Source organism: Cricetulus griseus, chromosome 2 (assembly GCF_003668045.3).
Source record: "Cricetulus griseus strain 17A/GY chromosome 2, alternate assembly CriGri-PICRH-1.0, whole genome shotgun sequence".
Taxonomy (NCBI): Eukaryota; Metazoa; Chordata; class Mammalia; order Rodentia; family Cricetidae; genus Cricetulus; species Cricetulus griseus.
Window position 1 is genome coordinate 447,601,380 of NC_048595.1, and position 14,636 is coordinate 447,616,015.

The window sequence follows — 14,636 nt, forward strand, 5'->3', positions numbered from 1 at the left end:
ATGGTGATGCCTCTGGAAGTTTGTTTATTGTACAGGGTTGTTTTGGCTATCCTGGGTTTTTTGTTTTTCCATATAGAGTTGTGCACTGTTCTTTCAAGGTCTGTGAAGAATTGTGTTGGGATTTTGATGGGAATTGCATTGAATCTGAAGATTGTTTTTGGCAAAACTGCCATTTTTACTATGTTGATCCTACCTATCCAAGAACATGGGAGATCCTTCCATTTTCTGGTATCTTCTTTAATTTCTTTCTTTAAAGACTCAAAGTTCTTACTATACAGATTTTTCACATGTTTGGTTAGCATTACCCCAAGATATTTTATGTTGTTTGTTGCTATTGTAAAGGATGATGTTTCTCCGACTTCTTCCTCAGTGCATATATCATCTTATATAGTAGGGAACTAGAAGAAACCACCCTGAGTGAGGTAACTCAGTCACAAAAAGACAAACAAGGTGTGTACTCACTCATATATGATTTTTAGACATAGAGCAAAGTATTACCAGTCTACAATCCACACTGCCAGAGGAGCTAGGAAACAAGGAGAACCCCACGAGAAGATTGCATAGTCCCTGGAAAAAGGGGTGGGGGACAAGAACCCCTGAGCAAATTGGGAGCTTCAGGGGGAGAGGGGAAGGAGGTGGGAAGGGGAGAAGAGTAAGGGGAATGAGAACAAAAGGACTGAGACAGGGGATGAATGGAGAAGGGCAAGAAAGGAGATTCCTTGATAGAAGAAGACAGTATGCTTTGGAGAGAGGTCTGGCACAGGGGAAATATTAGGGGATCCATGGGGATGACCCCAAGTAAGAATCTAGGCAGTGGTGGAGAGGCTGCCTTTGATTCCTTTCCCCTATAATGAGATTGATGACTGCCTTGGTTACAATTCCTAGAGCTTTCATCCAGTAGCTGATCAAAACAAAAACAGGCACCCACAGCTAAGCACTAAACCATACTCCTGGAATCCAGTTGTGGAGAGGGAGGAAGGATAAGCAAAAGATGGTGCTGCAGAAACAGTTGACGTGACCTAGTGAGAGCATGGAGACACTAGTTGTAAAGCTGGGGAACCAGCATTGGACTGAACCAAGCCCTCTGAATGTGGATGCCAGATAGGAGGCCAAGACAGTCTAGGGGACCTCTAACAGTGGAGCCAGTGTTTATCTCTAGAGCACAAATGGACTTTGGGAGCTCACTCCCTATGAAGAGATACTATTGCAGCCTTGATAACAGCTAGGAGGTCCTAGACCCTCTCCCAAATGATATGATGGAATTGACAGTCCCCTCATGGAGGGCCTATATATCCCTGGGGAGGAGGGGAGTTTGGGGGGAACATGGGAGGAGGGAGGACCAGGGGGAAGGATATGTAAATATGAGTGCCCCTAAAATAAAAAAAATAATTTAAAAAGTTGTTCAAGGTGACACAAATTGGAAAGGATGAAGTCAAATTATCTTTATTAGCAGATTAAATGATATTTTATGAATAAAAGACCATAAAGACTCTGCCAGGAAACTTCCACAGCTAACAAACACTTTTAGTATAGTAACAAGATAAAAAAAAATTGACACACAAAAATTAGTATCCTTCCTATATGCAAATGACAAACTGAGAAGGATGGAAACAAGACCTTTTACAATAGTCTCAAATAAATCTTCAGATCATTCTATCCAAGTGAGTGAACAACTTGTGTAATAAAAATTTCAAGACACTGAAAAATCCAGAAAAATGTGAACTCCCATGCTCATGGGTCATAAGGGTTAATACAGAGAAAATGGCCATCTTACCAAAAACAAACTGTAGAGTCAACAAAAACTCCATCAAAATTCTAACACAATTTTTCACAGTAACAGAATAAAACTTTCAACTTCTCATGAAAACACACACACACACACACACACACACACACACACACACACACACACTCTCTCTCTCTCTCTCTCTCTCTCTCTCTCTCTCTCTCTCTCTCGCTAATACAATCCTGAAAAATGAAAAGTATTGCTGAAGGTATCATGATCTTTAATTTCAACTTGTAATACAGTATGTTATTGGCTTTAAAAACAGTACATTGATCTATGGAATCAAATTGAAGACCTATACATGTACAGACACTGAATTTTTTATTTCAAAATGCAAACTGGTGAAAAGATAGCATCTTCAAAAATGGCAGTACAAACTGGATAGCTGCACATAGAAAGATGCAAATAGATCTCTATCTGTCACAATTCGTAAAACTAAATTTCAAGTGGATCAAGGACCTCAACATAAGACCACATATGCTGAATCTGACAGAAGAGAGAATGGGAATAAGCTTTCACTCCTTTGCACAGGAGAGGGCTTTCTGAGCAGAGCTCTAACAGCAAAGTCACCAAGACCAACAATTAATAGATGAAATCTTATGAAGCTGAAAAGCTTCTATGATGCAAGTTTACACAATCATCCAAGTAAAGCAACAGCCAAAAGAATGTGTAAAGATTTTACATGTTTGACAGAATGTTAATACCTCCATTATATTAAGAACTAGAACACTGAACATCAAGAAAATAACCCAGTTTAGAAGTGGAGTATAGCCAGGAGATGGTGGCGCACACCTTTCATCCCAGCCCTCAGGAGGCAGAGGCAGGCGGATCTCTGACTTTGAGACCAGCCTGGTCTACAAGAGCTAGTTCCAGGACAGCCTCCAAAACCACAGAGAGACCCTGTCTCAACTCAACCCCTCCCCCCCAAAAAATGAAATGGAGTATAAAACTAAGCAGTGTCTCAATAGGTGAAACACAAATGGTTGAACAACAAGAAATGTTCAACAAATTTATGTATCAGAGAAATGCAAATTGACACCTGTCAGGCCATCAAGATCAACAAAACATATGACAGCACTGATTAGAGTATGTACTGGAACAGTCATTATGGAAATCAGGGTGGAGTTTCTCCCAGGAAGCTGGGAGTCAGTCTCCTTCAATCCAATTATATCATACCACCTTTGGGCATACACCCAAAGGACTGTACAGTGACACTTGCTCATTCATGTTCATTGCTGCTGTAATCATAGTAGCCAGAAATTGGAAAGAGCCTATGTGTCCATCAAGTGAGGAATGAACAGTAAAAATGTGGCACATTTAAAAAATGGAATATCTGTTAAAATGAAATTGTCAAAGTTGCAGGTAGATGAATGGAACCAGAAAAAAATCATCCTGAGTGAAGTAACACAGAACCAAAAAGAAAAGCACTATATATTTCCTCTTACACATGGATGTTAGTGCTCAAACCTTTGATATGTGTGCTACAATACTAATAATACCAGAGGTAGCTGCTAAGGGACCAAAAGGAAGAAAAGAATATCCCAAGGAAGGGTAAATACAACTCAATTTTATGAAGATTAACCGAGAAATCAATGGGATTAGGTAAGAGGATTAATTAGGATTAATTACTTAGGGAAGAGGATGAGGGAGAAGGATAAAGGAAGGAATATAGGAAGGAACAACTAACATTAAAGGCCATTTGAAATCCTGCATGGTAACCTGCTACTGTAAAAAGCTTCCTAAAATATGTACACATATGAAGGGAATCCACATGGAGTCACAAAATAGGGGAGATAATGTCCCAAATAGATACCTTATGCCATCAAGTCCCAGGAATAAGTAAATCTTGAGTCATTTACCAAAGGCATGCTATGAAACCCCATACATCACAAGTTATTACTAAAGCTATTGGCTCCTCTCAACAACTTGATAAGTCAGGCTCCATTGCTTAATACAGCACTTACATCATCAAACAAAGAAAAGTTGTGTTAGTGTCTAACTAGAGGCTTCATCTCTACTGAGGAGCATTCACGGTGCTGGAAGATACTCTACATGCTACCAGAAGAGAGAGGTAATCATCAATATCATCAAGCTACAATCCCTGTGACCTACAAAAGTGCTCTGCCTACAAATTGTATTAGTGCAATAGTGTTAAGAATGTCCTAGGAGTGGCCAAATACTTTTAGATTGGATTTAAGGTCCACTCCATAAGATGGAACCCATATCTGACACTGCTAAAGTGGCCAAAAACCTAAGCCTAGATAAGTCATGGGCTTAGGGGAAGCATAATAGTATTACTTTGCTAAAGGACTACTGCAATCAAGTGACTCCTAATAACGCTCAGGTTCAGTATACCTGTAGATCTGTATCTTTTCAACACATAACAGAGGAGCTTTTTTTTTTTTTTTTTTTTTTTTGCAGCAGAGAATAATTAATACAGAGACCCACAACTGGATAATGTGGCAAAAGTGAGAAACATTGGAGCACTCAGTCCTGAAGGGGATGTCTTCATCAAATACCTCCTCTCAAGGCTTAAATCTCTGTATGGAAGAAGAGGAGAAAAGATTGTAAAAGCCAGAAGTGATAAGCGACTCCAGGGAAAGAGCATCTTCCAGACACAATAGGACTGATGCACATATGAACTCACAGAGACTGTATTAACACACAGAAGATCTGCACCGGTCCATGATGGAGTCCCAGTTCTGAGATGGGGAAAGAGACATGAGATCCCACTCCTAACCATCAAACTATTTCCAATAGATGCCCATTTGTGAAGGGACAATAAGTTTTCTACAGTAGAGTGTCACTGTGTATAAAAGTAACATTCCAGAGCTGGCCTCATGGCCAGGAGTAGTTTCCCAACACAAAATGAACTCAATGGGGTTTTTGCAAACTATTTTTTTCATTTTGTTTTCTTTTATCATTTATTTTTTGTCATACTGGTCTTTTACTTGTTTGTTTTGATTTTCATTTTCATGGAGGTTGTTTTTTTTCATTTTTTGTCTTTTTTGCTGAATGCATGAGAGAAAAATATAATATTAGGTGGGAACCGAGGTATAGAATATCTGAGAGAAGTATGGCATGGAGAAAGAATATGATCATATTATTGTGTTAAAAACTCTAAGTAAGATGAAAATATCTATGTACATGCAAATAATTATAACCACTGTACTTTATTGAATGAACGTTGTATGATTTTAGCAACAAAACAAAAAGTTATTGAGCTTTTTTAAAGTTATTGTGCTTTTAAGTAATAGTTTTAGCTCTATTTCAAACAATAAAAACATGAATGCTCGCTCTAATTTATGTTTACATATGTACACAACATTTTCAGTTGTATGCATTTTTCTAAACTATTACTAGTTAAATATGTATTATTTTGAGCTATGGTATTTATTGAAGTATTCTATATGATGTGAGCAAAATAGAAAAGTAAATATTATGACTTACCTCTCCTCCAAATCTTGATTATTTGGTGGCTTAAGATTTGGTGATCCCACTGTGTAACCCAGACCGTATCCCAGTATTTGTACAGCTTCACCAATACCTTGAAGAGGAACACATCAAACGGCTTCATAACCTAACTTGGTCATAATAGAAAACAACTCTGTGTGACCCTTGGAAGGTTTTCACACTATTCTCTGTTACTCAAGAGAGGGAAGACAGGTGGGAAAAGAGGGGAAGAAACAAATGAGGGGATGAAAGTGGGAGAGAGAAAATTGTAAATAATTTCTGGAATTGATTCTAACAAATCCCAAATTAGTAGGGCAGGAGGCTGGTGTGAAATTCATGAAAGAGTTGATGCTAGTCTTATAGTTGATGCTGGTCCTGAGCCACAATCACTGCTTCTTTGGGAACTGTCAGTCTGCACTGTTGGGACTTCACATTGCTTCAAAGAGACCTATTCTTACCAAAAAAGGTCATCTACTTCACTCAGTGTCTGACTGTGAATCTTTATCATCCCCAGGACAATGCCAGAGAGCCCTATAGAGTGTTGTCTGACAGGACAACTGGGTGGCACATCCTCTTATTTAACCAAGTATTAGATACTCAATTTAATTGTGAACTTCATTGTATATTATTTAACATATATTTAAGGTAATATAAATATATTTCTATTCAGTGTGAACATAAATATGTTTTTCAATACATCACTAGAGTAAGATAACACATTTGCACAATTATCTTTGCATCATTTACCTAAGCTTCCAGAGTAGCTGGAGGTGTCACTATAGTAAGCCTCTCTATATATTGTACTGATAAGTTTCTTACTTTCTGTTTAGCAGAAAACTAAAAATGAATATTTTCTACCAATCTTGACCAATGCTAATAAGACACAAGCATTTCTTGTAAATGTATACACAGTTAGGTATATGCTTTATCATAGTCTATTGGAAAGATTACTTGTTTGTTCTTGATGTTGTTTTGAGATATAGTTTTGTTATACACTTCTGAATGACCTGGCATACTTGCTATGTAGTCTACATGGGATTTGAACTCATAAACCTTATGCCCCAGTCTCCCTGTGGTTGGGATGACAAACAAAATCCATACTGTACAAAGTACAGATTTTCAAAGTACAAAAATAATTTTATAGTTTGAAAATGATTTTTCGATATCACTGTGAAAGTACATCTTCATTCTGTCTACCAGAACAAGCCTTTATTACAGTAAATGAGAATAGATTACGCGAGGATGTATCAAAGTTAATGTAGAACACGGTTTTTATAAGGCATTTTATGTGGAAGAGATGACGCTGCATTCAGCTAACTCTCCTCTTCCCCCACCCCTCGGAGGGAAAGAGAACCAGAGATATCTATTTTTTATTCCTCTAACTATATTCAGTGACTTTAGATGATTTGTTCAGTGTTGAAAATTTCAGAATTACATGGATCAATGTGATTCTGAAGTTAATCAAACGAGCCATCAGTAGTTATTACAGTTTCACCACACGGTCAACAGTACTTTGGCATTGGTTATAACATACAGAAACCAAATGAATATTCAAAAAGGTCTAAACTTGCCTAGATAGATGCCAGCTGAGTGTGTGGACGTGTGGTCGTAAAGAAAGGTTACACCAAGGATATAGATCGGCATTGAGGCAAATCCCTGGAGACACTGCCCGGAGATGAAGAGAGAGACAATTTCTGGTCTGTGTGGTACTACACTTTCCCCGCATTCTGTTATCGACCTGTCTTCTTCTTCTATGCACAACTCTTCCAAAAGAAAAGAACTATATTTTACCAAGCTGAGTTAAAAATTAAATGTACAATTAACTTGCAGTTGCTACCATCACCATCTCTTTTCCATTTCATTTCAAATCCTTACATTATAGTCAGACAATAGATGAGTGACCATATTTTAGATAAAAGAAAATGTGTGGTAATACTAGAAGAAACACATATTTATGAAGGAAAGAGTATGACTGTTTTAAAGAATAGGATTACAGTTACACAGATATGCTTATATACACACACATTTCCACATACATAGGCACTTGTATCTGGAATTCTCTTTGGGCCTCCAACCAGCTCCCAAATAAAGACATGGAGATTTATTTTCAGCTACAAATAAATGCTCAGCCCTAGTTTAGGCTTGTTTACTAGCTCTCTTAATCTGTTTTGAGTCATTTATGTTGTTACTTTGGGTTTTTTTTATCTTTCTTTCATTTGTATGTCCTACTTTCCTGCTTCCTCCATGTCTGGCTGGCTGGCCCCTTGTGTCTCCCTGGCTTTCCTTTTTCTTTTTTCCCCTGAGCCTAAATTCTTCCTCCTACTTCATCTCCCTGCCCAGAAGTCCCACCGATACCTTCTCTACATCTGGTGACATAAATCCCCAGGAATGCATGGGGACTTGTGAGCTCCTTTCCACTCCATGATAGGATGCCTGCAGATGTTATCTTGTATAATTTGTGTGCAGATACTCACAAATTCCATGAGTTCAAGATGACAATGGTCATTTCATTCCCTAGTACAGCATTTCACACTGCTTCCCGCACACTCCACTCCATTTGGCTCTTTCATTCTTCTTTTCTACAATGTCCTATGGGCCTGGGAAGGCCATTTTTATTTGAACATATAACAGTCATTCATTCTTAATTTTTAATCTCCTAAATCTTCTAGCTAATGACTTTTAGTGTGTGAGCTGAATAATAGGTTCAAACCCTGTTAGAATGCTCTTGTTAACTATCTCAGTTGTCCCTTATGTTTCTCCCCTAGTTATGACTGACACTTTCTTATAACTTTGCTCTCTATCACAATATATGAGCCCTCAATAAAATTACAATCTTGGTCAAATTATCCCTTTTCTATCATTTTGAGCTATAGTTTTAGAGGTGATGAAATATATGGCATTCAATATCCATTTTGACTTCATTGTGAATAGAAAGAAAGTCCTTCATTCATGCTCTGTACAATCATAGAGCACCTTCGGAGCACATTTACTTTTGCCTTGTTCTAGAAAGTTAAATTTACTAGTTATGTACTCCTAAGGAGACATTTCTGAGTTTTCTGTTGAATACTATCTGAAAACAAATGTTTTCCACCTCTATAATCAATCTAATCTTTTTTACTCTCAACAATAAAAAAAATAGCCTCTGTTAAGGAAATTGAAGATTATAAATTACAAATTGCACATGTAGCAAGCCCCCCAAAAGAAACTATTAAGAAATATGAATGTTCAGTATTACAAATACTGGGTAACGATCTAAATTCATAACAAGTTTTCACTGTAGTAATTAGCAACAGTTATGTTAATGGGTAGATGGAATTAATTCTGTTTTAACATTTTAGGGGAAATTCATGTTTCTGCACAGGAATGAGTGTAGAAAATCAAGGAACTTCCACAAAAACATGAATGAAAACAAGGAGATTTCAACAGATGATAAATAGAGGACTGGCCAGAATCATGTCTGCTATTGTTATTCTTTATGAGTGAGAAGAACTTGGAGCTGGGGAGGTGGCTCAGCAGTTCAGGGCTCTGGGTGATCTTCCAGAGAACCTGGATACTGTTTCCAGTTCCTAACTGACAGCTCACATACATCTGGACCTCCAGTTCCAGGCTCTGTCAGTATCTCTGACCTTGGCAGGCACCAGGCACACACATGTGTGTACACATGCATACTTGCAAAACACTCAAGCAAATAAAAAAGTTAACATTTGAATTTTTAAAACAAATTTAAAAGACCTCCCTTATCCATCCCCAAATACAGTGTAACAATAATAAATAAAATGAAGCCATGAATTTGAGAGTGAAGAGACATAGAAATGTCACCAATTGGAGAGAAACAGCATGAAAGGGTTTGGGAGGACAAAATGTGGGAGGCATTAAAAGATGGAAGAGGAAAGACAGAAATAATTTTAATTAAAATATTTTAATTAAAAATACTATAAAAATGAAAAGGAATTCAAAGTTTAGAGAATTTGCTTGTATTTAAGCATTAGTGAGAAGTGACAGAGAACACTGCAGAGAACCGTAGAAGGCAATTGCTAGTGGGACAAAGTTTGGGACAGGAACACACAGAATAACCACCACAGGACACCTCCTTCATTTTAACTGGAGGAAAAAAAATGAAGAATACTAATATGGAGGTGTAGGTCTAATTAAAATTTCAATGTAAAGAAATTAAGGCAATTGCCCTCCATGATATGATTTTCCATCCAACACAGGGTATCTTAGGAAATCTGTAAGAAAACCTAAAGTCCCTTCAAAGTGGACCCAACACTAAGTGAATAGATCAATTTTTGAAGATACTAATACTTCCATTTGGCAGCAGAGGATTCATCACAAGACTCAGTAGCAGCCCAGCTTAGGGAAAAGGTGGATGAATGATTCAATTCCAAGGTTTACAAAGGAGGTGAAGAATGATGAGAGAAGAGAGCTGAGGGCACTCACTGGAAGGGGTTTGAACAATCTGTCTATGTCACGTTGGCAGACAGAAAATTCTCTGTGAGAATCAGAGAAAACGGGTGTCACTATCCCATAGTCCTCACGAAAGAACAGAAGTTTGTCTTCATTATAAGTAAGTTGAAAGCACTCATGACTCTCACCATAAAGCTAATCTCTGTATGCCCAATGAGACAGATTTGTGAATGGGAACTTTATATAAAGTTTATTAGAAAACAAAGATGGCAATACAGCATAGTGTTTTCATGAATTTCTGGATAATTTTGTTGAATATTTCAAATGTGGTGAAGTATGATGTCTACATGTGTGTTGAGGCACAAGTTTGAAAATGAACCAGTCAACTTTGTTGATGACAGATGGAACCATGGAGCAGAAAACAGAATAGAAATGGAAAGTTACAGACAATACCAAAAGGACTCAAAGAATTCACATTGGAAGCACCAAAAGTAAGGAACAGAAAAGAAAATCAGGTGACATAGAAATAAAAGGAGTCGATAAATAAATGAATATCTCTCCTCTCTGTCTCTCTCTGTCTCTCTGTCTCTGTCTCTGTCTCTGTCTCTCTCTCTCTCTCTCTCTCTGTGTGTGTGTGTGGTGTGTGTGTGTGTGTGTGTGTGCACGCACGTGCATGTGATATCACAGTAAGTCAAATATCTACATAAAAGAAATACTTGAGCACTTCTGCAAGGGTGTATTCTGCCTGCTTCTCTGCTATCAGTCACCCAGTAAATGTTCTGAATGAATGTTAGTAGATGAATTTAATGCACCTAATTCCAAGTAAAACAAACTGTGTAAAATGTAGACAGTATGAACAACATTCAATAGGAAAAAAAAGCAATGCTACTGCTATAGCTCCTTCTTGACACTGATAACGTATAAGGGTTTAGTTTTATTTATTAAGAGAGAGAGAGAGAGAGAGAGAGAGAGAGAGAGAGAGAGAGAGAGAGAGAGAGAGAGTGTGTAAGCCAATGCCACCAGAGGCCAGAATGGAGTACCAGATACCCAAGAGCTGTAGTTATGGCTGGTTCCTAGATATGAGACAAGGTTTTATTTATAAATCCAAGATAGATTACAACTGTCTTTGCAGGTTCAATTAAAAAAACAGGCAAACACTAATTGCATTATTTATTAATTCTTCATAATTGGTACATAGTATATTTAAAAAGTCTGGTGAGATGATACAATCATAATTGACCTTTAAGAAACTACTAATAGAAGTAGTTAGTAATAGCTTCTAAATTGTAAGTATTCATGGGGTTAATAAAATCATTTTTGTTTTTTTATAGGTTTTACTCATTCATAGTATTATAAAACAAGCTTCAAATATTTTATAAAAACCATAAATATACCATGCATTATAAACTTCAAAAATATTTTTGCACATTTACATATGAACACATTTTTCTTATTAATTATGTCTTATTAAAACCTAGCTTATCGTGTACATAAAAAGCCTGTAGATGATGAGGAAGGATCTGGGATAATAGTGTTAGAAATATACTCAAATGACATTTCAAGTAGATCTTACTAGAATAACAAAATGCAGAATAAACAATATCAAACAACATGAAAAAGCCACTATCTTATCAGATTCAAATGGTAGTCAAGGAGTAGCATCCAACTTTTGCAATGTGAAGAATAACTCCAAAAGGTATCCCTTCTGTGTGTGTAGGCTTATTCCTGTATTTGAACTTATGTGTTTCTGTGCTACAAAGAGAATGAAGGGAGTAATTAAAGTATCTAATGGACTTCTCAAGAGATTTGTAACACAAAGAAAATTGTATAAAAGAAATAACATTACAAATTTTCCACACTATTCTTTCCTAGGGTCATCCCATCTATGAGGTAAATCAAAGAGCTAATCAATTAGATTAATGTAATTAGTGGATAAGCATGGTTACATAAACAAGGAAAGGACACAAATACATACACCATGACCTGTTTTAAATTGTTTGAGGCAATGATTTACACAAACATTGATTCAGAATGTTGATAGGATATTTGAAAAATCTCACCTTCGCTGTCTTCTATTGGTGATACAATTTGGTATTTCATGTATGGAACAGCACAAAAGATGGCTCCAAGTCCCACTAAAAAAGCGCCAGTTGCCACCCACTTTGTCCTGTTCCATCTACTTCCATAGTATGCCACCGGTATTGCTGTCAGCAGAGATATAAAATCATAGGTGAAGGACAATACAACCCTCTCTGGCATTGACAGATACAATTCCTTCTGAAAATGTCCAATACTCAGACCAACAAGACCGAATATAAGACCTAAAATCAAAAGAAAGATAGAAGGTGATATAACACATCTTTATTTTATTTATTTGTTTTTTTGAGGGGGGTTTCGAGACAGGGTTTCCCTGTGGCTTTGGAGGCTGTCCTGGACCTAGCTCTTATAGACCAGGCTGGTCTCGAACTCACAGAGATCCGCCTGCCTCTGCCTCCAGAGTGCTAGGATTAAAGGCGTGTGCCACTACCGCCCGACTATATAACACATCTTAATAGACAAGACAGATAGATGGCCATCATAATCGCTCAAATAGTTTAATTTACACCAGTTGAAGTTTAACCTTTCTGAGAATTTTTGATCTTTTTGAAAGTAAAACGATGTATATATTCAATGTAAATTATTTCATGTTCTTGAATATTAAATAAATAATAGCATAATGTATTTACAATTGTCCAAAGCTAGAGTTATTCAATAGCTTGGATACTGTGCTTGAAGTTTAAAATTTTTGAGCATTTTCAATCATTTTGAAAGAAAGGATATATTCATGTAAATTGTTTCATGTACTTAAACATTAAATAAATGAGAGTACAATGTGGATACAACCGTCATCCAGCAAGTAAAAACATAATAATACTAAATGAAACAAAAATACCTTGATACAGGGAATAGCTACAAAATGTATTACATTTGTAGAAGTGAAAACAGAAAATCATTACAAATTAAAACTCATGTCTGCAAAAGTCCTGGATCACAAGTCTTGCTGCACTAAGCACAGCTGCTATTGTCCAACTATCTCAAACACTTCTTGGTTTGCAGCAATCCAGGAGTCCAGACTCTTCCTAAAGCTCTAAGAAGCTGTTCATCACCTGCTGGTCTGCTGCCCCAGCAGTTGTCACAGCTAGACAGAAGGAGCACAGTGCTGAAGAAACATTCATGATTGCTACTGATAGGATGTCAATTCCCTACTTTACCTCCAAGAAACTCAATCACCCATGACTAATCCTGCTGCCTAAATCACCAGGAAAACTGAAAACCATAGAAAATTCTTGCTATACTTTTAGTATGTACTGCCTGAGGCTCTCACTGGCAACAGTTAAGTGTGAGGGCCTAGTCAAAGGCAGTGAGCAAAGTGTAGTTTCCAAGTTAACCAGAGCCCTTGCAAAGAAAAATAAGTTCAGAAGTAGACTGATGGAGCTTAGTGAGATTTCTTATTAACAAAAATTATTAATGACAATATATAACTAAAATAATAGAAGGATGAGGAAGATGGAGGAGGAGGTAGGGGGAAGAAGACAAAGTGTGGGTAAAAACACTCCTGTGTTTGTTCCTATGATGTGGACAGAGTCAAATATCACTTTCCTTCAATTCACAAATGAGGAAACATAATGCAGACAGAAAGCAGCTTTGTCAGAGTGTTTTAACATTGTGAACTGAGACCACCTCATGATGGTAATGCTGTTTTCAACTTTTGGTACCCCAAGATTCAACCCCGAACATAAATTGGTCATCAAATAACATGAAGCAACTCAACATCATCTTCTCATCACCTCTGTATCTGAATACCAGCATGATATTCACAGTTTGAAATGCACCCTGCCAGGCAGGTAACCAAAGACCTGAGGTAACCTTACACGGCATCATGTTAGCTGATTTTGATTCCATTCATGCTTGGTAGTGGACAGTCCCCTTCCCGCCGTGTGTGTGAACCTTGTCTACCTCACTATTCTCCACCCGAGAGCAGCCCTGCTCCTTCAACTTACCTTGAGCTAGGACCACCATACAGTACACTGCGAGGAAGCAGTTAACGTTGTTGAAACGCTGCAAATTAGGAAAAACTAGAGGGCCAAAACCGAATGGCCCTTCCAAGAAAGCATCTTTTTTTACTTCTGGTAACTTCGTGTCACTTGAGACAGGCATTTTATGTTTTTTGAAACATGCAAACTTCATTATGGCACCTGGAAATGCTATCATATACGGGGATTTGTTCTTGGGACCCTCAGACTTCTGTTGGTCCTTGTTAGGTACCTCTTCCTCCGTTTTTTCCTCCATGCTGTCTTGTGCTTCTTCCAGGTCCTGGTCCATGGTTTATCTGATACAGTTCTGTGGAGAGAACAGGTTTGTTTCGAGGCACCTGTGTAGTTTGTGGGCTCGAGTGACTAACACTGTCGCTAAGAGAGCTGCCACTCTAACCTCTTCAGGGAACGATACTTTCCATGTAGGAAGCCAACGTCCGTTGGCTGACGTGTCAGAAGTTCCAAGACCGTATTCCATCTTCTGTGTGTCACAGAGAAGCAAAGAGGAGTGGGGGGGAAGCAGGGAAAGGAGGGACAGGAGAAACGAGGTGAATACGATCAAACCATATTGAATAAATTGCTCAAATAATTAGTAAAAGTACTTTAAAAGAAATATAAGGAAAGAAGAAATGTGTGACCATAGGAGAGGGGAACCAACCCCCAGTATCTCCAGGTTTGCTTCAATGTGCTGTCTCTAAATGGATAATCTCACTTTACAAATTTGTTGAAGTGCTAAAATAATAAACAAATGAGTAAAATCAGGAACCATGGGAAGATACATCCACTGTGTCAGAATAGTCTTCAAGATTCACAGCCTCAGCCGGGCATGTTGGCACACACCTTTAGTCTTAGCACTGGGGAGGTAGAGGCAGGTGGATGTCAGTGATTTCAAGGCCAGCCTGGTCAACAGAGGGAGT

General features: G+C 37.7%; 1 protein-coding gene across 1 annotated transcript in view; it reads right to left on the reverse strand.

Annotated features, from left to right (window-relative positions):
• Positions 1-14,008, reverse strand: part of LOC100772074 (solute carrier organic anion transporter family member 6A1-like) — a 113,695-nt gene extending 99,687 nt beyond the window's left edge. Inside the window, exons 1-4 of the mRNA XM_027395993.1 lie at positions 13,687-14,008; positions 11,707-11,967; positions 6,811-7,002; positions 5,237-5,333 (exon numbers count right to left, since the gene is read on the reverse strand). Of these exons, the coding sequence (XP_027251794.1) occupies positions 5,237-5,333; positions 6,811-7,002; positions 11,707-11,967; positions 13,687-14,008 (872 nt within the window). The remainder of the gene's footprint in view (positions 1-5,236; positions 5,334-6,810; positions 7,003-11,706; positions 11,968-13,686) is intronic.
• Between the last annotated feature and the right edge of the window lie 628 nt (positions 14,009-14,636).